Source organism: Seriola lalandi, unplaced genomic scaffold (assembly GCF_002814215.2).
Source record: "Seriola lalandi dorsalis isolate HSWRI2012SDOR001 ecotype SW California unplaced genomic scaffold, Sedor1 jcf7180002054378, whole genome shotgun sequence".
NCBI classification, from domain to species: Eukaryota; Metazoa; Chordata; class Actinopteri; order Carangiformes; family Carangidae; genus Seriola; species Seriola lalandi.
Window position 1 is genome coordinate 3,205 of NW_019524931.1, and position 23,327 is coordinate 26,531.

The window sequence follows — 23,327 nt, forward strand, 5'->3', positions numbered from 1 at the left end:
AGAACTTAATAGTATGGTATGGCATAAAAATGTCAAAAAACACCATAGTATAGTATGGCAGAAAACAACAAAAAAAACATCATAGTATAGTAAGGCATAAAATGTCATAAAAACATCATAGTATGGTAAGGAATAGAACGACATAGTATAGTAAGGCATAAAAATGCCAATAAATGTCTTAGTATAGTATGGCAGAAAACAACAAAAAATATAATATTATATTAAGGCATTAAAGGTCATAGAAACATCATAGAATTGTAAGGCATCAAATGAAATAGTACAGTAAGGCATAAAAACGTCATGATCAGCCATGGATTTAAAAAATTTTGCATAGATGGAGAGGCCTAAAAATCACCTGGTTCAAGGTAAGACAGCTCAGTGTGAGTATTCATGTTAATGAATACTCTGTCACTGCTGTAAACGTTTCACAGGATATAAAGAATGCATGATAAACATCAGCTCCTGTAATATAATGAGGATCTCAGTGTGGTGGTCGGTAGCTGTTAACCATCATTAAATTGGATACATGGTGAAGACGCCATCTTTGTGTTTTGCCCAGGGTTGATGGAAGACCTGGATAAGTGTGTTAATACAGTAATTACAATACGATGAGAAAGGGCTTCAGATTGTCCAGTTTCTCTGAAACACTTGATTACTGATGATTCTAATAACCACAACAGATGTATGAGTTTATTTGTTGATTCAGTTATTTATAGGCGTCTGAATAGAGGTATGAAAATGGTAAGTGGGTCCATGATGTATGGGGCCCAAATGTTTTGTGCAACCCCTTTTTTGGATTAGCATGCTAATTCTGAGCTAGAATCATTGCATTAAATCCTATTCAAGCCTTAAAAGCTGAAATACTGACTTAAAACTGAAGAAGAAAATAAATAGACAGAATCAACTGGACATAAAAAGTCTGACATTTAAAACCCATTTTGTCATGATATATAAGTAGATTATCTACAAACTCATGGTAGCTTTTCCTTTCTTGCCTTCTCTTTCAGGCCCCACTAGAGGTCAGCTTTTGTCTTTGTTTCTACACACATAACTTCCTATGAATTCAGACTTTGCTCTATAGCATCTTGGTTCATGTTTTCATGTAATCCAACCCTGAGATGGCAGTTGCCAACATCCATTACAGTAGAGTGGAATATTACATAATGAAGAAAGTATAATGTAACCTAATAAGGGAAGTCATTATAGACGTTCTTCCCGACACACAACAGCAGGAAAAGCACAGGCGCAACTAATAATATTAATAAAGCCATTTAGGGGTCCCAGCTCTAGGGGCCTGGGTGTTGTGGCTCTGAGTCGTCATAAGTGTTAAAGTTGCACCTGTGCTTCTGCTGCTATAACGCAAAAAAGTCAATGCAGAAAAACATAAGAAAGTTAAACGCAAATGAGAGTTTTAGTCCATTTTATTTCATGTTTAATAATCACATCACTAATTAACAAGTAATCACAATAAACACTTTTTTTCCAAACCAAAACATAAAATTCAAATTAATGAAAAAAGAAAAAAAAGAAGAAAAAAAAAACACAAAAAAAAAAACAATGAGGAGGCTCTGCAAATGACATAGTAAGTCTACCTAACACATCCCATTGTTTTTCAGCATGCTCTGCAGGTAAAGAAGGTGTTTATTAGCTAGTGTTACACTTACATGTCTGGTATGAGTACAGTAGCAGTACATGAAGCTCTACAATGCTCCTTGGATCGATTACTGGGGAGCATTAATTACACAAGCCAAAACCTGGCAGCTACACTTAAGTCTTCTTAACTGCAAACAAGGATGTGTTAGGGTCTCGGTGTGTGTGACTCTCCAGGGCAGGTTGCTGCTCTTGAGTGCAATATGTAGCAGCCAATATATATTGATATGCAGTACTCCCAAATTACAGGCCTATACACTGACCTCTAAACTTAGTGCCTGCTTGAGCAAGAAATTCCCCACGTCTACTGTGATGGACAATATCGTGATTCTGGTGCATTAGCTTCAGTCGCATTCATCTTATCATATGAAACTACAGAGGTCACTGTATCCTGAAACTTTACGAGATAATCAGAACATAATTTTCATCTCTTAAGACTGGTGTTCATGGGCATGATTTATTAGTGTGTACGCATAAATGTGCACTACAAATTTTGTTAAAATAGTCTTGAATTAATTAAGCTAATTTCTAAATCAATCTGCTCTTACAGCACCGTAAATAAAACCTGTTCCTATGAGATTTTAAAGACTTTGTGTTGTATTTGGGTTTCAAATCTCACATCCTTGGAGAAAGTCCACATCGCAGTTTGTGAAACCGGCTGTCACAAATCAAAAGTATAACCCCTTTCAGCCATGACTGCACAACCGTCATGAGGCTACAGGAACACAACGATAAATACATATACAAAAGTGTTGCGTCTTTAGTACAATATATCTCAAAAGACATTCTTTCACTTCAGTGGCCTCTTTCCAATGAAAAAGGCCGGACTTTTCAATTTGCCATACTAATAGTCAGAATAATAGTCATAATAGTCATGATAAAACTTCCTCCCCTTAAAATCATTAAAGGTACATGGACATAAAAGCTGTTCTGAACAACCTTGAAACCCCCCACCCACCCATCAACCCCTTGATGCTGTTGCTGATTTGTTCTTGTTTTCAGGGCCATAAAGAGTTCATTGTCAATAAAATATCTATGTACATCCATGTGCAAGCTCAGAAGTAGTGGTAAGTAAAAACCCTGGGGTAAAAGCAAAGCTAAAACATGGCTGTGGACAGGCACGAGGAAAACTTTAGCTAGGTGACAGGTGTGGCACAAACACAACAATTCAACGCTCAACCCTCCGCTGGCAGAAAAGCCGTCACACTTTCTGTCCTTCAGACGACATTCATTGGAATTTATTGCCCATTTCTGTTTTAAAAAAATTATATTTCTTTCTTAGCTTCATTGTTTAATTATATTTTAAGGGATTCCAATGTAGAACAAAAATAATGACTGAATCTGTTAATGACTGAATAGTAAAGGTGATGGCAGTGTAAGTCAGTTTATTGCTCTGTTATTACGCAACAGCTCATTCAAGATTAAGTCAATTAAGATCACTTGTTCAAATAGAGGTATTTTATGTTAATTAAACACCATCACTCAATAACAGTGAGCTCTCTTTGATATATTAAAGCATTAAAGTGCTATTTAGTTGTTGTGTCAAAGCTTCTTTACAAATCATTCTTAAAGTAACAATTTCAATAAAAAAAACCTCAGGAGTGTTTTTGTGGTTTGACGTCATCTAGGGGGCAGTCAATGTAGCAACAGAGTTCAAATCCAATAATCCAAATGATCTGAAGATTTGTTCTAAATTTTTGACAAGTATTTGCCATGATACCCTCTTTAATTTGGACAAGGGCTGATATGTTGTATGCACTGATTATGCAAACAACAAAAACTGTAAGTAACGTTATCTTTGTAAGTTTACATCATATTTCCTGTTCTTTTTTAATTATTCTTTGATCACATGGTTCTAGATTTACATCAAAATTTTGTCAATTGTTGGCAGGCAATTGACAAAGTTTTACAAATCCCCTGATTCTGTTAAATGAAAGATGAGTCTTATAGAAAAACCCTACTAATTAAAGCTGCACTTCTTTTTATATTACTTTTTTTTTTTTTTATACCAACGATGGATTCATTAACTATGTGTAATATGGAAGGGGTTGCACGTAGTGACAAACCCACAGAGAGTTACGATTCAGTTCTGCAGTTCCTCTTAGCTCCACAGAGCCTTTTAACTTTCAGATCTTTGTTTTGGTTTTTACAGCCAGAAACTTGAGCTGTTTTTGTTCACCCTTACCGCTCTCATCATCATGTTTTCAGATGCAGCAGGTTAATCGTTTTCAGCAAAAAAGTTCAAATAAAGTCACTGTATATTTAAGTAAAACTTAGCAGCTAGCTAGTGAACAGTGATAGGAGATGAAAACAGAGCTAAAAGGACAGTGAATATTGGACTTTCGCCAGGTGGCGAGAAATGTGACTCCAAATGAATGCTAATGTTGACATGATGTGTCTGCTACATGTGTACATAGGCAATTGTTTGCTAATATGTTTACCATATCAACTTTATAAGGTGATAGCATGTCATTGTTGTGTTTACAATTTTTTGTGCTGCCACAAAGAAGATAAAAAATCACTGAATGCAGGTCTAAGGTAATGACCTAAGTATTGTTTTGGTATCAGTAATAGCTCTAGAACCGCAAACAATACCCAGCCCTTGTTATAACACTATACTTGATGCAGTAATAGCTGGAAAGTGGATAATGAGCAGAATGTAACTGATGTATTAATGAGATAATAGAACTAATAACATCAGAAAATATCGTTTCTGTCTGTTTGTAGTTCGTCTCTGTGTGTTTGAGCCATGGAGTCACTGTATACAATCTGCACCTCGCTTGGAGCAGTGGAGTTAAATCACGACAGTAAAAGGTGAAAGTGCGACCATGATAAACTAGTTGTCCTTGCTCATCGCCATTACAAGTCGTCATTTGAGTTACAACACATCAACTGACTAGGACTGCCCCAGAGATATACATATGGTGCCAAACCACAACACTTTGAGTCATAATGCACATAGGCTTTCAGCTCTGGGTGTGATATTATATAATCTGGCCATGCACTATAAAGGCAATTAGAGGCAACATTGCTACACGAGAAGAGGATAAAGCCACATCACGTTCCACTGCCAATACTTCCAATGAGAAAAAATGCTGAACACACACTATTAGAGATGCTTTGTGTTCAGCTGAACAACATGCTACCATTACCCTCATAGAAACACCTGAACCTGTGATTACACACAACTACCAGGACAGCTTGATTTACAGATTTTTCATTAAAACAGCAATAGTGTTTTAAATCTGTTTTGCCAACTATGACTCTTCTCTGAGCAGTTTTAGGCATGAGCCTGCATCATCCTCATTAACTTCAGTTTTCAGGTAGGAAGGACAGGAGGCACATACGAGACACGCAGCCGCTCTGACTTCAGAGACATTTCCTCTCTTCCTCGTCTCCCTCTGGTCTGCACACTCAGTTACAGCGTCTCTACTTCAGCTAACATCCTCTATTGCATTTCAAAAAACTTTCAGGTTTCAATATTTGTCATTTGTTATTTTGCAATACATGTAAAAACACACCTTAAATGCATCTTTTTCACCCTAACCCTCAACTCCTCCTTCCTCACTTTCTTCCTCCCTCTGAATATCATCTTTCTCTTCACCATGTGTCTTGGTTTTACAAATCCTGTGCGTGTTTCCAAGATTTTTCTGAGTGCTATCGCTGTATTGCTTATACAGGAAGTAACATAAAATAAATAAATGAAAACCTGTTTTAAAAACAAAATACTAGGAGGAAAGAATGAGAAAACTCAAGAAAGAAAGAAAATAAGATAAGAACAGAACACCAAAGCTCATTTTTACACATGTTTTTGTCACTCAAACACATCATCACAAACACAGAGAAGAAAGAGTTAAACAGCCTAAAATGGTTCAAACAGCCTACTTGTTGTCTAGCTTTTCTGTTTGTCAGCTTGTTTATGGTAAGTGATGGTGACGAGAGAGGAAGTGATGATGAAGATGAAGATGAATATGAATTACTATGATGTTATTGAAGCAGAGAGTAAATGGTTACTGGGAACAAACAGCCCCTACAGTCACAAGGGAAAAGAGAAGCTACTGTATGTATGTGTGACAGAAGGTAGGTGAGTCCAGAAGGGTTTCCATGCTGCTCAGGGGACAAATAAACTGATTGCTGCTGCTGTTTGGGGTGTTGGAGGAGAGGTCACGCAGGGCCAGAGAGAGCAGAGTCCACCACCAGGCTGTCGGTGAAACCCAATGATTCCAGGTCAGCCAGCTTGAAGAAGACGCAACTGAATATGTGAGGAAACCTTGCCGTCCCCTCGTTTCCCTTCACATAGATTCCCGACAAGGCCCAAGCTTAGTCTATACAGTCACTTCAGCCAAATACAGACGGGTGGGGGTGGCAACGATTGGGGGGGATGATGATGAGCTGAGATGTGAGAGAAGAGGCATGAAGTTGATACTAGAGTGGCAGAACTATCAGATAAGTCAAGACTTTTGATTTAAGATGAGAGGGGCATTCAGAGCTTGATGGGGGGCAAAAAAAGGTCAAGATTCCATTGAGGAGCTGCTGCTGTCCCCCTGGACCTCCACCTGAAGATGCAGCAAGGAGGGGGCAGAGGGGGAGCTGTCAGGGCCCGCAGAAGCCAACGATTCAAATAGGGAGATGCTGCGAGGAGTCGGGTGGTGGTTTTGGTGGTGGTGTAGAGAATAGGAGGAACCGTGTGGATGGGGTCTGTTGTTGTCCTGGGGGGCTGGCCAGGTGACGATGTCGGCGCCATGGTCCGTGCGAGAGCGAGCATTCTCGCGGAAGTTGAGCTTGAAAGACTCAATCTGCAGCAGAAAGGTCGGAAAGAGGAGGGGGAGGGGGGAGAGAAGGGATAAAGAAAATATACAGACAGGAGAAGGTGGGGACGGGGAGGAGATGATGTCGCGGGGGGGTTGAGATGAGAAGGGCAGAGGGATAGCAGAATTAGATGCCTGCAAGATAAGAAGTCAAAAGTGTGATCAGGAGCTTTGGACTGAAGACGACGTGAAAACAGAATAAACAGAGACAGAGCTTCACACTGCAGCCACATCATGACGATCAGTTTTATCTCAGGTAAGGAGAAAAAAGAAACTCCCACACGTTGTTAGTACATTTATTATAGAGTATGCTATGTTTCAGATCACTGGGCATCACTGGCTTTTCCCTGTGCGTCTCCTCCTGGGAATCAAACCCTAAACTCACAGTAGATGAGGCTGGCACACACACAAACTTACTTGTCTCTGGGATGCTTGAGTCCAGAGCCTGGGGCTCCCGGAGGACCTCACTATCACAGGGAGCCCCGTCCTTCAGCCCATTCTCCTGGGCAGCGGGGCTCCCAGCCAACCCTGGCTCGGAGCCTGGGGCTGGGGCCGGGGTGCCACTCAGGGGAGTCCCATTCCCCTCTGTGGTCTCCTGGGCCCCCTCAGCCTAGAAACACATAGCAGGGCGTGTCAATTGGTGGGGATGGGGATGGAACAACCTGGCTCCAAATCTGTATCACTACATTTATTCTGTCTTTTGTTAAAAAGGTTAACCCAAATAATTCAGGAACGGTTTAGTGTTTGTAACTCTAGCGAGACACATGTCTGCTAAAGATCTGGAGCCAGACTCGGGTGGGGAGAGATGGAATTATGAGAAAAATAAAAGTAATAATAACTGATACAACTGATACATAAAACATACAGCTGAATAACTTCACATGCCTAATGAATGCAATGATAGAAAAAGAAATTGCAAAGTGAAACACAGAAGAAAAAGGCAGATGTACAGTGCAAAATGTGTACAAATGGTTTTCCTGAACTAAACTGCCAACGCGTCTGTATGATCTCAAACGGAAATAAAAATGCTTCTACACTGGAGGAATGAAATATAAAATGACATCAAGAGATGCTGCTTCTAGAAACAGGAAAAAAAGCAAATGTCAAAACATATCAGAACAAAACCCAGATAAATACACAGTCAGAGAGGCCTGAATGACTTTATAGTTTACACACAGTTCAACAAACTAGAAAACACCCCCTTTTTCAATCAGTGGATTCATCCAGAAGGTCTAAAGGACAAGGCTGTGTGTTATATGGTATTATGTATTTTTCTTACTATCAATAAATCCCATGAAAAGACCCAAATCAAGAATGTGTTTGTCCATCTCTCAGTCATTTCCCCCTTCCCTGCCCTGTCTGGGGAACTCAGCCACAAGCCCACTGGTTCCTACTGAAGGAGAGAGTAAACAGGCTTTTTAAAAAGGGTGGTAGTTTCCTACAACAGCTGGCCACTGTAGTTTTCAGCAAATGTCACTCAAACAAGAGGAAATAGTTTATTTGTTGGGAACTTTTTTTAGTGGCAGGGTAATCCTCATACTGAGTACTTCTAGCAGCAGGAAGGTGTGTGTGAGATTAAGACAGAATAAATTACAGTGTGTGTGTTCATGGTAATGAATGAACATGTCACCTAGTGGAAGAATGTGGTTTCAATGGTGTGTTTTTAATATTTGTGGGGCAACAATGGAGCTCTGTATGATTCAGAGGAATGAGATGTATCAGGCTTTGGACACACACACACACACAAACACACACACACACACACACACACACACACACACACACACACACACACACACACACACACACACACAATACTTGTTAGTAAGATAAATTCATTGTTGGTTTTAGTCTTTTCATGGGATTGGAAAAGAAAAAAAACACCACTGCTTTACACGAACAAACACCTATCAGCTGGAGATACTGTCCTTCGTCAAGCCTTCACAGCTTAGTAAAAAGACACTGTATGCAGAGTACCACTGTACAAACCAATAAAAGCAAGAATAGAAAAATAACTAATAATGTTTTGGTATAAAGAGATGTTGTTCTAAAGCTCTGCATCAAATCATTCGTAAAAATAGACACTCATCTAAAAGCTCTTTGGGAAAAATAGCTCTCTCACACAGTTTATTATGCGAATGCTATTTTTAATTCTTCCTATGATTATACAGCTTCACTTCGTTGGAGGGTGCAGATGATGAAGGGGCGTGAGGATGAGGATGTGAGTGAAGGATGTGATCACGAAACACAGATGGACTGCCGTAGGCTGAGGGGACAGGTGACATCACATCTGATCGATTTGCAAATTTGCCAAAATTGTTGTTTTTTTTTCGCAAGTTCGCAAGTTCGTTCCACAAAAGTACCCAGCCCGTAACTTAAATCTCCAAACGTGTTGGACAGAGCTGAGCTTGAGTTGAGCGTCCGGAACAATTTCACAAGAGAAGGACAAAGAGTCAGGAGGAAGGAGACCGGTTGCGGGGTGGAGGGTTTGAGATGTTTCAGGTCGCTGCAGATGGCTTATGACGGGCTGTCAACATCATCAGTGACTGTAGCTTGAAGCCACTCAGGATCTTTTTTGTGTCGTTATGAACACAGTGGCGGAACGAGACGAGCATGACAAGCCTGAAACTATTTTCTCCTCACACTGTACACAAATATTTCCCTGACACATTTTATATATTAACATGCACACACACGGGGAATGAAGGAACTGAGTCAGCAGCAGTGTCCTTCAGACAACTATTGTCTAACGACCACTCTCACAGCGTTAAATGGTTCAATGAAAGGTATAAAAAGCATCTCTGCAATACAGTCTAAGAAGAACCTTTTTTTTTTGGTAGTTTAAGCCCAGACCAAGGTGTTTGAGTGCTGCACAAAGTATGATCTTAATTAAAAGTTTCAAGTCTGATACACCTGAAGGAACCTGTAACCACACCCTCAGCATACTGTCTGCATCACTGCAGCTGTGTGAGAACTTTAACCACTGGAGGTCAGTGATATTCAGCCAGTATTAAACACCAATTAATAATTTAATCATTATTTGTCATTTTATTTTACTGATTCATATTGTGAGTATTGTGGTTCTATATGAACAGACTTCTTTCTGCCAAAGTGTTTTTTCTGGGATCTTCTCATACTGTTTTGAAGCAGATTAGCTGAGTGTGTAAGCATTAAACATTTCATAAATAAAAGCTAAACATGTTTTTTTTACAGTTATTAGTAGCTCATTTAGTCATTAATGTTTAATGTAATTTGAGAACATCTCAATCTTTGAAACAAAGTTTTCAGGGGCTTTTGCTCTTTATAAAGCCGAGCTATTACATTACTAAAGGCCAGAATTCCTTAAAGTATTTCCAGGCTTGGGAATCATGAACAGTCAGGCAGTTTACAAAAACACTGTAGCATTCAACATACAAACAGCCACTGTAGAAGTACTGTACACACAGAGCACGCTTAAACTGTGAATGTTTAAACTAAATAACGCTGTAGTAAGCTGCTTTCATGTGGACACTCTCGCTAAACTGCATTTTATGTTTATAATAATGGAGGTGAGTCATGCAATGCACACTTTGTTGCCATCGCTCCTAACTCAACTACGTGCCACTATCAGTAAACCACAGTTAGCATTGGACACGACTCTTTAACACTTTGTCCATTATGACTGTTTCTAAGGAGTGAATCTGAATTCTGACTTTGCTAATTTACTGTGAAACCTGAAGCATCTTCATTGTGACGAGCTGGCTCATAGAGAGAGAGAGAGAGAGAGAGAGAGAGAGTGCCCTGCTATAAACAACAGTTTGTAGTTTACAGACAGAGGAACAGTGTGCATACACGTGACATCATCTCACCTTGATGTTTCCTCCACCAGGTGAATGGCTCACGTTGTCCATGGAGCCCACTTTGGACTGAGCCTTTTCCCTAAAGTTCACTTTGTGGGACTCGATCTTCACGACCCCGCCACCTGCAGCACACATGGGCGATCAGTCTGACGATCATACACAAGCTTGCGCTGTCAGCAGCATGTGCAGAGTGGACACAGCTTCTACACACATCCTTCTTCACCGTTACTACTAACAACAGTGTTAATACAGTAGTGTCACAACATGTCCCAGCTCACCAGGCTTGTGCTTGATGTTGTCCTTGGAGCCGCACTTTGACGTCACCTTGCTCAAATCCACCTTCTTGTTGAGGATCTGCACCTGTCAAACGTCACACAAGCTGTTTTTATAAACAGTGTTAAAAAAAAAGGTGGGATCAAGGGTTAAAGGACATACTGGCATGAGCGTCCCTTGATAGTTGATTTCATTTAATTTCTTAAATATATATATTTTTTGAGTCTTATTTACACCTTGAATTATCACCATCAGAGGATTAGTGGTGATCACAAAAGACAAGGAGTTGTATCTTGCCACTTCCTCCATCCTGTGGCAATAACCCACCGACCGACACGGAGAATTCAAATTGCAGCTTCAAGATCATGACACATGCGTCCAGAGGTTTCATCACAATTGCATTACAATACCTTCCTGGAGTGAAATAATTTGGTGCCTGTGCTGCAAAGATGGCAGGGTAAAAAATTCAGACACCAAAAGAAGAAGCTCAGGACAGAACAATCACACATCCCAAGTTCACCTCTCTGTGGTGATGCTGTCCTCACAGAACCGTCCAATCAGAGGCCAGCGCCGTTTGTTTGCTTGACTGGTGTTTAGTAAGTTAGTGACAGGGCAGGACAACACAGGAAGAGTTTAAGGAAGCAAGGGAGTGTGAAGCAGGTTGTGGGTAAGGGCTGATACGTTCGGCTTGCTAGCATGCTGTCCAATAACTCGCCATTCGAACGTTGAACTCCAAGAGCAGCGTTTTGTGTTGGCGGCCATAAGTAGCTCGAGTTTCAGAGAAGAGCTGAAAGTACAATTTTTCGCCTTGGTTCTGTTGTTCTTCCTAGTTTGATTCAAATTGTTTGACTAATCGGCCGTTGCATATGAACTCTGGTCATGGGCCAGACAGTACTTACATTCCCTCCACCAGGAACATGCTTCATATTGTCCTTGGAGCCCAAGCGTGAGGTGACGTGGCTGAAGTCCAGCTTTTTGGAGACTACCTGAACCTATATGGACACAGCATAGCAGCAAGAGGGGAGAGGAAAGCAGAGGAGGGGACAGGGACACCATGAGAGGAAGTGAAAGGAGAGAAGAGCAGCAGGGAGGAGAAGAAAAAAAGAACAAAAGAGAGGAGAGTAAAAAGAAGAGAGTAAAGGAGAAGTCACCATCACAGGTAGGGTTAGAAAAGAAAGGACAGAGGGAGGGAGCAAGGTTCACCTGGGAAAAATGGCCAACTATTTGACGTGTGCTCGCTATCAACTGCTGCAGTTAAGCCGGCCTAAATGAGAAATATCGCTTGTGTTGCCGTTTGAAAAGTACCAGTGATGAGGAGACGGAAGATATCCGAATACTGTTTTACCCAAGACCTGAGAAAAGTGAAGGAACCTATTCTATGAAGCACACACATGCACGACACATAACACAACATATAAACATGTGTCCCAGCTCAGGTTAATACAGTGGAGTCTCACAGAATGTGTTTAATGGAGACAGAGTACATGTTTATGAGCACACTTTAATGAAACACAAATATAACACACAAGGTTTTGTACCCAAGTTAATTGTTAATAAAAATTAAATTGCACATTTCTTCAATAAAAAAAAGTCACACACTCACTCACACACACTCACAGGTTCGTCAGCTGTGGGCCACAGCCCATTTCACACAGCAAGGTTAACCAGCAGGAGTCATTATGGAAGGGACAAGAACATATTCCCTCAATGGCTTCCCACAAAGTGAACACTGCCTGTTCTGTTTGATGGGGAAGCACCACAGCTGACGGACTGACCCCGAGTCTCTGCAGTGGTGGGACGATGCTTTCCTGCTTGCACCGACCAGTTAACCTCCATGCAAGGGACTTCCTAGTGTGTGTGGGTTGCTCATTACCTGGCAGGATGCCACTATGCTAGGAACGATTTGCTAACTTTACTTCAGAAATTAGATTCCTACTACAGAATAAAACACTGGTAAGAGACAAATATATCAAATAATCTTTCAAACTACTACAAACTATTTTCCCAGCCAAAAATCTGAAGATTATTTAAAATATACTATGTTTTGATTGTTTTCAGCCATAAACCCATGTCTTTTATTAAGACTGATTTTAATAAATTGACACTGCATTACCACAAAAGAATTACACAGATGTATCCTTTAACCGTGTATTTTGTAGTTCTGTTATTGTACAATGTTTATCATGTCACTTTAAAATCTAAGACACAAAGTCTAAGGTCTCTGCAGTGGCTGTGAATACCTCGAAGGCCTGCAGGTAACAACACCATGACAGATATGTATATGGTATATGAAGATGAACACACAGAGGAGCTTCAGCTACAGGTTTCTACCACCGGAACCGCTTCACATCCCAGAATTAACTGAAGCAAAAACCTCTCCCTTTTGGCTCACTAACCTCAACATTAATTAATCATGAGGACATGTTTCCTCATCACACTTTTCAAATTGCATTTCATGTGATACTTTTTTTTTTTTGCCCCCATAGACTCGTCTGCTTTCATGGGGAGTAAATTGTGTTCATGTCCCCTGCTTGAAAAACCATACTATAGAGGTCATTCAAAACAACTTAGATTGCTAAGTAGAGAAGCCAAAATAACTATTTATTATTTATGTATTTATGACTTTAAATTCTCCAGAGACATGTCTGTATTCATGAATCAGAGTGAATCATAAAAGATGAGCGCATAAATATGCTTTTATTACTAAAAAGCCTGTGGCTACTAATTCTCAGGCAGGCTTTTGCCCTTAGTTTTTCAATTTCATAAAACCCAACAAAAAATATGACAAGTGGTAAAAATGAATTTAAAAACACAGAGAGGGGCAGGAAGAGGAGAATGTAGTGGTGGTGTGGGGAGGTGGAGAGGGGAACTCACTTTGCCCTGGCTCGTTTCTTTGGAGGCGACACCCCTGTTCTGAGAGGCAGATGACACCTGGGGAGACAAGCCCACCCCGGGTCAACAACAACAACAACAACACGCAAGGAGAAGAGGAGGAGGTGAAAGTGCCAAGAATCGTGTATTAGAAAGAGAGAAGTGGGGTTAAAGGTAAGAGGAAAGGACGGAAGCAAGGACGGGGAGAAATAAAAGAAGTCGAGGATGCAAGGGAGGAAAGTTGTTAATGGTTGGTTGCACAAACATAAGAGGGAGAGAAGGACTTAAAGGATCGTTCTGGCTGCTTGAAACCTGGGTCTAGAAAATGTAGCGGGAAAAAAAAGTCCAACAGGCAACAGTCTGATCATCAACTGAGCAAAGTAGGCGAGGCGGTGGGTCAACCCTTGCCAGTTAATCAGGGCCATACCCTCAAACTGCTGCTGATGATGGGAAAAACTTGTGTTGGACTTCTCAGCAGTTACTTTGGCAAGTACAAAGTTATACAATGTAAAAAAAAAAAGGATTTTAATTGTTAAAAGAGAGAAAGACCAGGGAATCCTTCTACGACACAGGGTTTCTCTGCCGTTTTCTCCCACTCACACACATGCTTTTAATGTTTCAACAAAGGTTCTATGAAGCTTGAAGAATGAGTGAAATGGTTGTAAACAAGCAGAAGACTGAGTTAGAGATATGTCACAACTGTCAAAACCAAAGCAAAACACAGAACTGAAAGCAGAAGATTTAAGAGGGTGAGAGCTGTGTAGCTGCCAATGTGGATGTAGTAAGAAAGTTGTATTTTATGCAAACATTAGAGATGCAGGAGGAACTTGAAAAGAAGAGAGTTAGTGAGGAACCACAGGAAGTCAGAGTAACATGTTAGGCCCTCGAGGGGCAGCTGGTCAGAAAACTCAAGTTATCAGAAGTATAGGCACAGGTGTGGAGGTGTGAAGGCTGCAGAAGAAGCCAAAGTAAGACCTACCTTCCCTCCTCCAGGCTGGTGCTTCATGTTGTCTGTAGAGCCAATCTTAGAGCGGGCGTTGCGGATGTCGGGGCCCGGCGCCGTGCCGGGGCGAGCCGTGGTCCTCGTGGTGGCGGTTGTGCTGCTAGTTGTGGTTGAGGAAGCAGCCCGGGGGGCGCGGGGCACCGGGGGCTTCTTCTCTGGTACCGTGCCAGAGGTGGAGGATGGTGTGGCCGGTTTGGCTGCTGTAGTTCGAGTGCGAGAGGCAGCATTGGTGGAACCGGTGCTGCGGGTGGTGGTGGTCTTGGGCTTGGTAGAGTCAGCTGTGAGAGAGAGAGAGTTATTCAGAGTTTTAAAGTGTTTCATAGTTGGAAAAAGCCGACCTGGCTCTGTCAGACAAAACTACAACCTTTTATTTTTACGTCTGTTTCAGATACAACGTGCTAATTATTGAGCTTTAGACGTGTTCATTCTTTCTGGCAGCTTTCAGTCTTTATGCTAAGCTAAGCTAATCACCTCTTGACTCCAGATACAAATAATGCACAGATGTGATTGTAGCTTTTTCAAAATTGTTCTATTTTGCAAATGATTTGTCCGCCCACTTGCAATGCCCTCGCAGTCCACCAATGGGTGCCCACACACAGGTTGGGAACCAGTGCTTCAACCTCTGCTTCACTAATGTTCATTGAGTTAAGGACTATGTAGGTTAAGTAGAGGTGTTGGGGACTTGCACTCTAAAGCAACATGATACAAAAATCAAGAAACCCAAAGGTGTTATGTATTCACACGCACGCACGCACGCACGCACGCACGCACGCACGCACGCACGCACACACACACACACACACACACACACACGATAAACCCGAAGCCAAACCGCAAAGGACATTGTCTGTGATTGACAGTCAGCCCTCACAGATAAATGACATGAGTGCCAGAAAAACACAGCAATGAATGAGGAAAGTGAGTCAGATGGTGACGGACCAGGCACTGGGGATCATCTTTCATTCAGACCTGGTTTAATGTTGAACTTACATAACTCTTCAGGATCTCACTGACAGCACTGTCCTGTTTTTGTAAATCAATGACAGAATCTCAGTATCTCAATTTCTGTATAGAATAACACCGCACTTATTCTTTAACTATAATTTTAAGGGAAACTATTTTGAGTGCAGCAAAGCCTTTATTTAAATCTCCTCCTGTACGAGTGAATACATTTTAGCATCCCTTACCACTGAGGCAGTGCAACACTTGCACCAATAAAAATCTGTCCATTCACATACATTTTGCGATATCAGCTCTTTCTTTAGAGTGCTGAAGCACGCTGGACCACGTGTCCCGCTGTCAATCCTCCCTCAGAGCCTTTGGTATATCCTCAGCTCCTGTTAAGACATGTTTAATTGAAGCAATCCTCCCGCTAGCCTCCATGTTTCTAAAGCGTAATTTGACTTGCCATACGAACCCTGGCAGATTATACAACCCGAGGCTGTATCAGCAGGAGCTGCAAACTCCTGTCAACAGCAAGGGGACGGTAATCCACCGACTGCTGCGGTGAAGGTTTTTAACTCTCTGGGGCCTTTCAGCAATAAAGCCTCGCTCTGTATCTGAGCCTGACCAGCATTGTCATGGTTGGACAGTGTGTGTGTTTGCAGTGTCACACTCCTGCTGACAGCTCTCCTGATGCCAAGATGTAAACTAATCTGTCGACAGGAGCAGAGAAAGAAGGGAGGAAGAAACTGAGAAAGGATTACTGAAGAAGAAAGTGAGGAAGGAAGAAGACGAAGATGTATGGAGAGAGAGCAGCAGCACAGAGGAGGGAGAGCAGCACAGTCCGGGGGTCAGACAGTAGCTGGAGATAATGAAACAATGTCTGCTGTAAAAACTTCCTACCTCACTGTATCCACACAGCTGGGTGATAATTATATTAATCCACTTTAAGTCATTAGTAAGTTTGTCCAAAATTCAAATCTTGAAGCAAATTGTGATTAAAGATGAACTCAAGCTGCACATTTTACACATTTGGCACTTTTGACCGATGTAATGCAATGAGCACATTACACCAGATTTGATTTTACATTATTTAACAGCATAGATTGTACTTATTGTCCAGTACCTGCGAATATCCTTATTATTATTGCCAACTTTACTGCCTAGCCCTGTATTCACAGGTTTTATTTTTATTAAACTGCCTTACATAGTGTGATATTAATGCATAAAACGATTTTATGTGAACCAACTCTTTTTAACTATTTTATATTATTATTTTTCATGTTACAATGTATGTTGTACTTACATGGCAAATCCATTAGAAATAATAATAAATAATAAAATTGAAAGACAGATCATTGTGTTATCAGTTGTTATCTAATCACTTATTCATTTTAAATTGTTTTTTTTTCCTTTCTTCTTATCACTTAACATTAACACTAGGTTTCCATGGAGATGCTCACCTAACCTTTGACTTTTCCCCCTCACCATATATATATTGATATATGTATCACATGATATACGTATAGTGTAAACTGTCCCCAGTAATTTTCATCTGGCTTTGTTTTGTATACTGTCCTGTAGGTTTGTGTGTGTGTGGGGAACAGCAGAGTGTTTCCTCTGGGTGAAGGCAGTACTGTATTTACCTGCAGAGGTCTTCAGAGCGCTGGGCTTCTTCTCCTCTCCTGGCTTGCTGTCTGTCTTTGAGGCTGAAACACAAATGGTGAGTTTACAGTTGTTGCAAAGGACAGAATGTGCGAATGAAGCTCAGAAAAATACTGGAAATACTCAAACATCTGCAACACTACTAGTGTAATTCACCGGTAAATAAACTGAATGCACTGCATTCAGATTCTACATAAAAAACACTGATTATTGTTGTGGAAAATATTCATACATCATCAAGAACATGTGTGAGCAGGTATGTGTGTGTGTGTGAGTATGTCTGCCGTACCCAGAGGCTTTTTGGCTGCAGTGGTGGCAGTGGTGCGAGTAGACGGTGTCGTGCGCACTGATGTAGTGGTTTTACTGGCTGCTGTGGGAGCAGTTCCATTTTTGGTGGCAGCAGTGGAGCCTGTTTGATTTGAGGTGGCAGTGCTGGCCTTTGGCAGAGAGGGACGCTTCTCTTGAGTTGACTAAGAAGAGGAAGATGCAGAAAAACAAGGGAGACAGGAGGAATTCATGGTAATGTTAGCAAGAGTAAAAGCTACAAATAAATGGAAAACAGTGCACTTTGTCAACAAAACAAATGCCTGCAGCACTATAGTGGGTCATAATATAATTTCCATATGTCCATACGTATGTGCTGTCTTCAGTTCAGACAAATGTTCAATGCTTTCACTGAAAAATTCAGGTCAAAGAATTTGCCCCGATCCACGAAGCATGCGGACTAAAGTCCACGGCGCTCCTCGAGGATTCCTCATTTCATTCAGCAGCATATTTCGCCCCACAACCCAGCTGAGCCATCCTGCAACAAGCTGGCCCAGCCGGACTGAGTCACGCTGCAGCCCACGACACCTAGAGGCTAAACAGTGGCTGCTCTTTTGATCGGCTGCGGAGTCAGACTAGCTGCAGTTAAGGAGGCGTCCGAAAGAGGGGGAGAGAAGACGGAAAGACATGGCACAGGCCAATCACTGAATTAATAGATCATAATAACTGACACTGATCTCATCAGGAAAAGTTGTACATTATTGGGAAAAGTTGGCCCACACATCATTACTGCTACTAGCTAGTCTGGACTGGAGGGGTGCAACATAAAAAAGCCTCCAGCAGGAATAGAACTGCAGGGAAAATTAACAAAAAATGTGCCTTATAACGTTTCTTTAACCACTTTCTAGTAAGATGCTCTTTATGAAGGCTTTTTATAGGCTGTAAGAGCTTTTGACCAGGAACTTTAGGGACTTCTAACCCACGTTGGCTTAAAAGTTTAGACTGAAAGTTCAATCTTGACCTTGAAAACAGTAGTTGATAGAGCAAAGCCAAAGAAGATCGTGTGACAGCACTGAAAGCTCCAGAACAGGGACTAAATGGACATTGTAATGACATTATTTTGATCAAATACTACTGTATTTCCAGGTTGGGTTGGGCTGTAAAAATCCCTTTATCCCCCTCCAGCATAAACCTGCGAAGTTAAATTTAGGAACGCTTTATTAACATTAGAATAGCAACCAAAATAATGTTAGTTAATTAATTAATTCATAGCTTCAGTATTAGCTTATAGCTGCTCTATAAAGCATTTGTACATGATTTATTAACTATTAATAAAAGCTAGTAGGAACAGGATACTTGATTAGTGAGTGGGACCATTTCTTTCTTCCTGAGTCGAGCCAAATTTTTATGTGACAGCGACAGCAGCTCCTGTGGGCTCCGTCCTCATTAAATACACTGCACTGACTCCCTCACTGGCGACAACAGCTTTTGTTTTCTTACATCCCCAGCTTGTAGACTTCCTTCATATGCAGCTTGTACCCTAGCCGACCCTGAAACTGTACTCATCAGAGTGTTATAATACACCACTGTGACCCTGTGCATGCTAACAGGCACAGAGACCAGATGGCCAAATTCTTTGACCAAGGGGAAAACAGATGAGCTTGACATTTTAGATTTTGAATACCTTCAAACTTAACTCAGACCCATATACACGAGGAGTTTTATCTAAACCCATCTCCTAAATGTCCTGCTACAGTTTGCTTCTGTTTGAGACACTTCCAGGAGACTCGTATGGACCTTTCAGCATCTAAGACGCTGGAGTGTCTGTTAAATCCTTTGTGCATCCAGGTGCGTCGTTCCGTGTAACTGAGCATTCAGCAGCCTTTGACAGCTGACACTTACCTTGGGTTTGACATCTCGTGCAGTGGTTGTGGCTGATGACGAGGGGCGGCTGGTAGAAGTGGTGGAGGGCCGCTTTGGGCCCACAGTGGCTGTGGATGGTGCCTTTGCTGTGGTTGTTTTTTTGTCTGAGGTGGAGGTGGCAGTGGAGGGTGTGGGGCGCTTAGTATGGGCTGCGGGCAGACCACCGCTAGCGGCCGCAGAGCTTGGCCGCATTTTGGCAGCGGGGCTCGGTTTGGTCGCCCCGGCAGCAGGCTGTGATGCAGGATCAGAACGTACAGGATGCATGGAGGGCAAAAATAAGGAGGGAAAGCAAAGGAAATGGAGAAAAGAAAAAATAAGGACAATGGATGATAACGGCAGCAGGGTTAAGCAGCACAAGCAGGAACTTAATCGTAAATAATATGATAAAAAAATGATGTGCTAAAAATAATAATTAGAATCATATCTGTTGTGAATTCAACAGTATGACTGTAAATAGCTCTGGTCAAGGTGTTTTGCACAGAACATACACACTAGATATAAACAAAGCAGTGGCAGAAGCATCAGCAGCATGCATGAGGAATCACTTCCTGTTACTTCAAATTAAACATGTGATGCAACTCTTGTCAAGTATACCACACTTTATTCCCCAAATGTTTTCAGCCTCCGTCAGCTTTACAAGAGAAATGTAAATGACCACAAGTTATTTTTGTCATTACAACAAAAATAAATACAGTTCAAAGGAGATATAATCTAACTAGGATGTAAAAACTGACAGACAGGTGAATGTAACACAAACAAGCAATATGTGTTTATATATTGGTGTATTCCTATAGGGAGTGTGCTTGGTGCTGGACGACGGGTTAGATGTGTTGAGGTCGACAGTGTAGCTGTTATGAGATGGAAAGGATTTGTATAGTGTGTTTTGAAGGAGGGTAAATGTTGTTGCTGTTTTTATCTATTTATGATTAAAGACTACATATCTTACTTTGTAAAATATTTTGAATAGATGGTTGTAATGTTGCATTCATGGGAAATCATCAGTGTTTGGAATAAATGCTGTATTTAATGTTTTTTAGTAATGAGTAGTGTAAGGGATATAAAATATAAAATTTAGTAATCACATTACATTACATCAACATTGTGGGGGATCGACCAAGAGTCAGAAGGAGGGTTGATATTCATTTTGTCTCTCACCAGGACTGAGCTGCTGAAGTTCAGAGTCGAGCTTCACTGTGGGCTCAGGACTCATGGTGCAGTCGCTGGAGTTGAACTCGCTGGTTATGATCAGTAAATGCCTCCACGTTACAGGCTGTTGTCAAACCACCACGACAGCTTTCCATTTCTACATGTGTTAAATACGGTAGTCTTGACGTGTGTGTGTGTGTGTGTGTGTGTGTTGTTCGTGTGTGGAGTCGCTGGAGCTCCTTCGATGTATTGTTACGAATGTATTATGATGACTAATGTAAAAATGAATGCTGTCGAGTAATTAGCAAATCAATGTCATTGTTTTGTCGATGAGTGAAATGAAAATGACTGAAAACTTTCACATAACTTGTCCATTACTGTGATTTACACTTCTCTTGTAAAGTCAATTGATGAATTGATGGATCTAACTATATATCAGTGGTTCTCAAACTGGGGGGGCCGCCCCCCCCCCCCGGGGGGTCACAGAGCCTCTGCAGGGGGATGTGTCGACAACCAGGGGAAAATGACTGATAAAAATTGTGGGTGGGTGAGTGGTGGTGGGGGTTGTCAGCTTCAGAAGAGGGGAGAGTTTGAGAACCACTGCTGTATATTAACAAAACTGGAAACAATTTCCACCCTGATGAACAAACCATTTACTCAAAAAAGTTTGGTATACTGGAGCGAGAGTTGAGTGAGATGTTAGAACTTCATCCCACTCTGGTCCGGACCTTCTGTCTTAAAATAAAATTAAAACTCATTCTGACTCATCACCTTCAATAAAGAAAGCCTATAACTTACCTTGATTTTCATGCTGGAAACGAGTCTGTGCTGTAATGTCTGACAACATAACACAGTGATCTGGTTTGTAGAAACATCACAATCCTTGTACCTTTTGATAAATCCTACCTTGGCCTTCTTGTCTGCAGCTGCCAGGTCCTTGCTGGGAGTTGCGCTGCTTCCATTCGCCGCAGGTTTTGCTTTTTTGGCCTTCTCTCCTCCCTCTGGCTTCGCTGCCTTGTCCTTCTTGTCATCCTTTTTCTCAGCAGTCTTTTTCTCAGCCGGCATTTTCTCCTGCTTCTCCTCCTTCTCGTTCTTCTGCGTGGGTTTTTCGGCGGGCTTCTCGGACGGTTTCTCCATCTCGGCCTCTTTCTCGGTCTTCTTGGCTGTATCTGGCCTTTTCTTTCTTGGGTTCTTCCACCTCTGCCGTCACCTTCGTCTCGGTGTCGGCCTTCTTCTCCAGCTTGTCATGATTGGTATCGAGGTTGATGGGTGTTGGCTGTTGCTCTGGGGTCTTCTCCACTTTCTCAATGTGCTGCTCTTTGCTGTCCTTCATCTCTGGTTTCTCTGGTGTCTCAGTGTTTTTGTTCTCTGGGTTTTCTTCCACCTTGGACTTTTCATTTTTGTCCATCTTTTCCACGTTCTCTGCTTTCTCAGCTTTGTTCTCTACTTTCTCTGTCTTCTCCACTTTGTCTGTCTTGTCCAGTTTCTCTGGTGATTCTTCTGCCTTGTTCATTTTATCCTCTTTTTCTCCCTTCTGCTGCATTGACTCTTCTTTCTCCATCCATTTTTCTTTCCCCTTTTCTGCCTCCTTCTTTATCTCCTCCACCTTTTCTGCCTCTTTCTTTATCTCCTCCACCTTTTCTGCCTCCTTCTTTATCTCCTCCACCTTTTCTGCCGGTTTGTCTGCCTCCTTCACTTTTTCTGTCACTTTCTCCTCTTTAACTTTTTCAGCCTCTTTCCCCTCTTTCTCTTTCCCTTTTTCTGCTGCTTTCTCCTTCTCCTTTTCTTTTTCTTTTTCCTCTTTTACCTTCTCCACTTCTTTCTCCTTCTCTTTCTCTGTCTGCTTTTCCTTCTCTGTCTCTTTCTCCACCTTAGCAGGAGTCTCCGGGATTACGAATTCAACCTTGACGCTCTTCTGCTCAGCTTTGTCCACAGGGCTGAAGGGGTCCACCTTCTTGACATTATCCTCCACCTTTTCCTCCTTCTTGTCTGCCTTCTCCATCTTGTCTGACTTTACTGGAAAAAAACAAACAAAAATAAAGGTTTCAATAAGAAATCACAGACTTTTATAACAGTAGCAGCTGTCATTATATCATAGATCATAGATAATAGGCATCTTATCCAATAACAACACACACAGTTACCAGAGGCAGGTAGCCACTACAACAACCTCCAGCTCAGTTCACCCGAAACACAGGAACTCATCGGTGTCCAATCCAAAACTCTCACACATATCTCAGATGAACCAATAACCATCATGAACTTATTTTAATTATTCTGCAAACATGTAAGAAAAACACTCAAAGAAGAATATTAAGTCACACCACATCAATGTTTTTTCTGCCGTTACTAAAGAAATTCAAAGTGAAGTTTTCTACAGCCATAACTGGAACTATATTCAGTCTATGGATGAGTTATGAGAGATGTGCTGTGCCCCTGGGCGCAGGCACATAAAAGGCCCCCGCACCAGCTCTTTGCTTTTTCAGCATCACTGTGCAGCTTCAACAAAACTGTAAAAACTGCTGCATGTGAGATTCAATACTCTGTTCACACTGGAGGACAAGAGAGGCTGTTTGACCTCTTCCAGCCACCGTAGTTCCACGATGACACTTTTCTACACAGATGAGACTAAATACTAAATACAGCCACAGATTTCAGTTGCTTTACTAGTTGTAATTGTGGTGCATTGTAGCCTGAAAACAAAGGGGAGAAATTAAGAGCAAAAATATTGTTGCATCAGATTCAGTATGAAATAACAAACTTATGATCTAAGGGGCAGGTAAGCTCATATCTGACACATCACATCCGGCCAAAGAGCAGTGACACCTCACAATGCCATGACTAGTATTTATTGTGTGATATGTCATATGTTTGCTTATGTGCAAAGCTGCTGACGGTGTGTATCGACTCTGGTTGTGTGAGGCGAAGAGAGGAAGTGTAAAT

The 23,327-nt window shown here is 41.5% G+C and overlaps 1 protein-coding gene across 1 annotated transcript in view; it reads right to left on the reverse strand.

Moving 5' to 3' along the window:
- Positions 1-1,403: 1,403 nt before the first annotated feature.
- LOC111657038 (uncharacterized) overlaps positions 1,404-23,327 on the reverse strand; it is a 115,246-nt gene continuing 93,322 nt past the window's right edge. The window contains 12 exon segments of the mRNA XM_087174744.1: positions 1,404-6,593; positions 6,876-7,068; positions 10,307-10,419; positions 10,576-10,657; positions 11,470-11,562; positions 13,445-13,501; positions 14,421-14,722; positions 17,033-17,095; positions 17,341-17,521; positions 19,218-19,469; positions 21,291-21,555; positions 21,557-22,400. Of these exon segments, the coding sequence (XP_087030870.1) occupies positions 6,586-6,593; positions 6,876-7,068; positions 10,307-10,419; positions 10,576-10,657; positions 11,470-11,562; positions 13,445-13,501; positions 14,421-14,722; positions 17,033-17,095; positions 17,341-17,521; positions 19,218-19,469; positions 21,291-21,555; positions 21,557-22,400 (2,453 nt within the window). The 3' untranslated portion in view covers positions 1,404-6,585.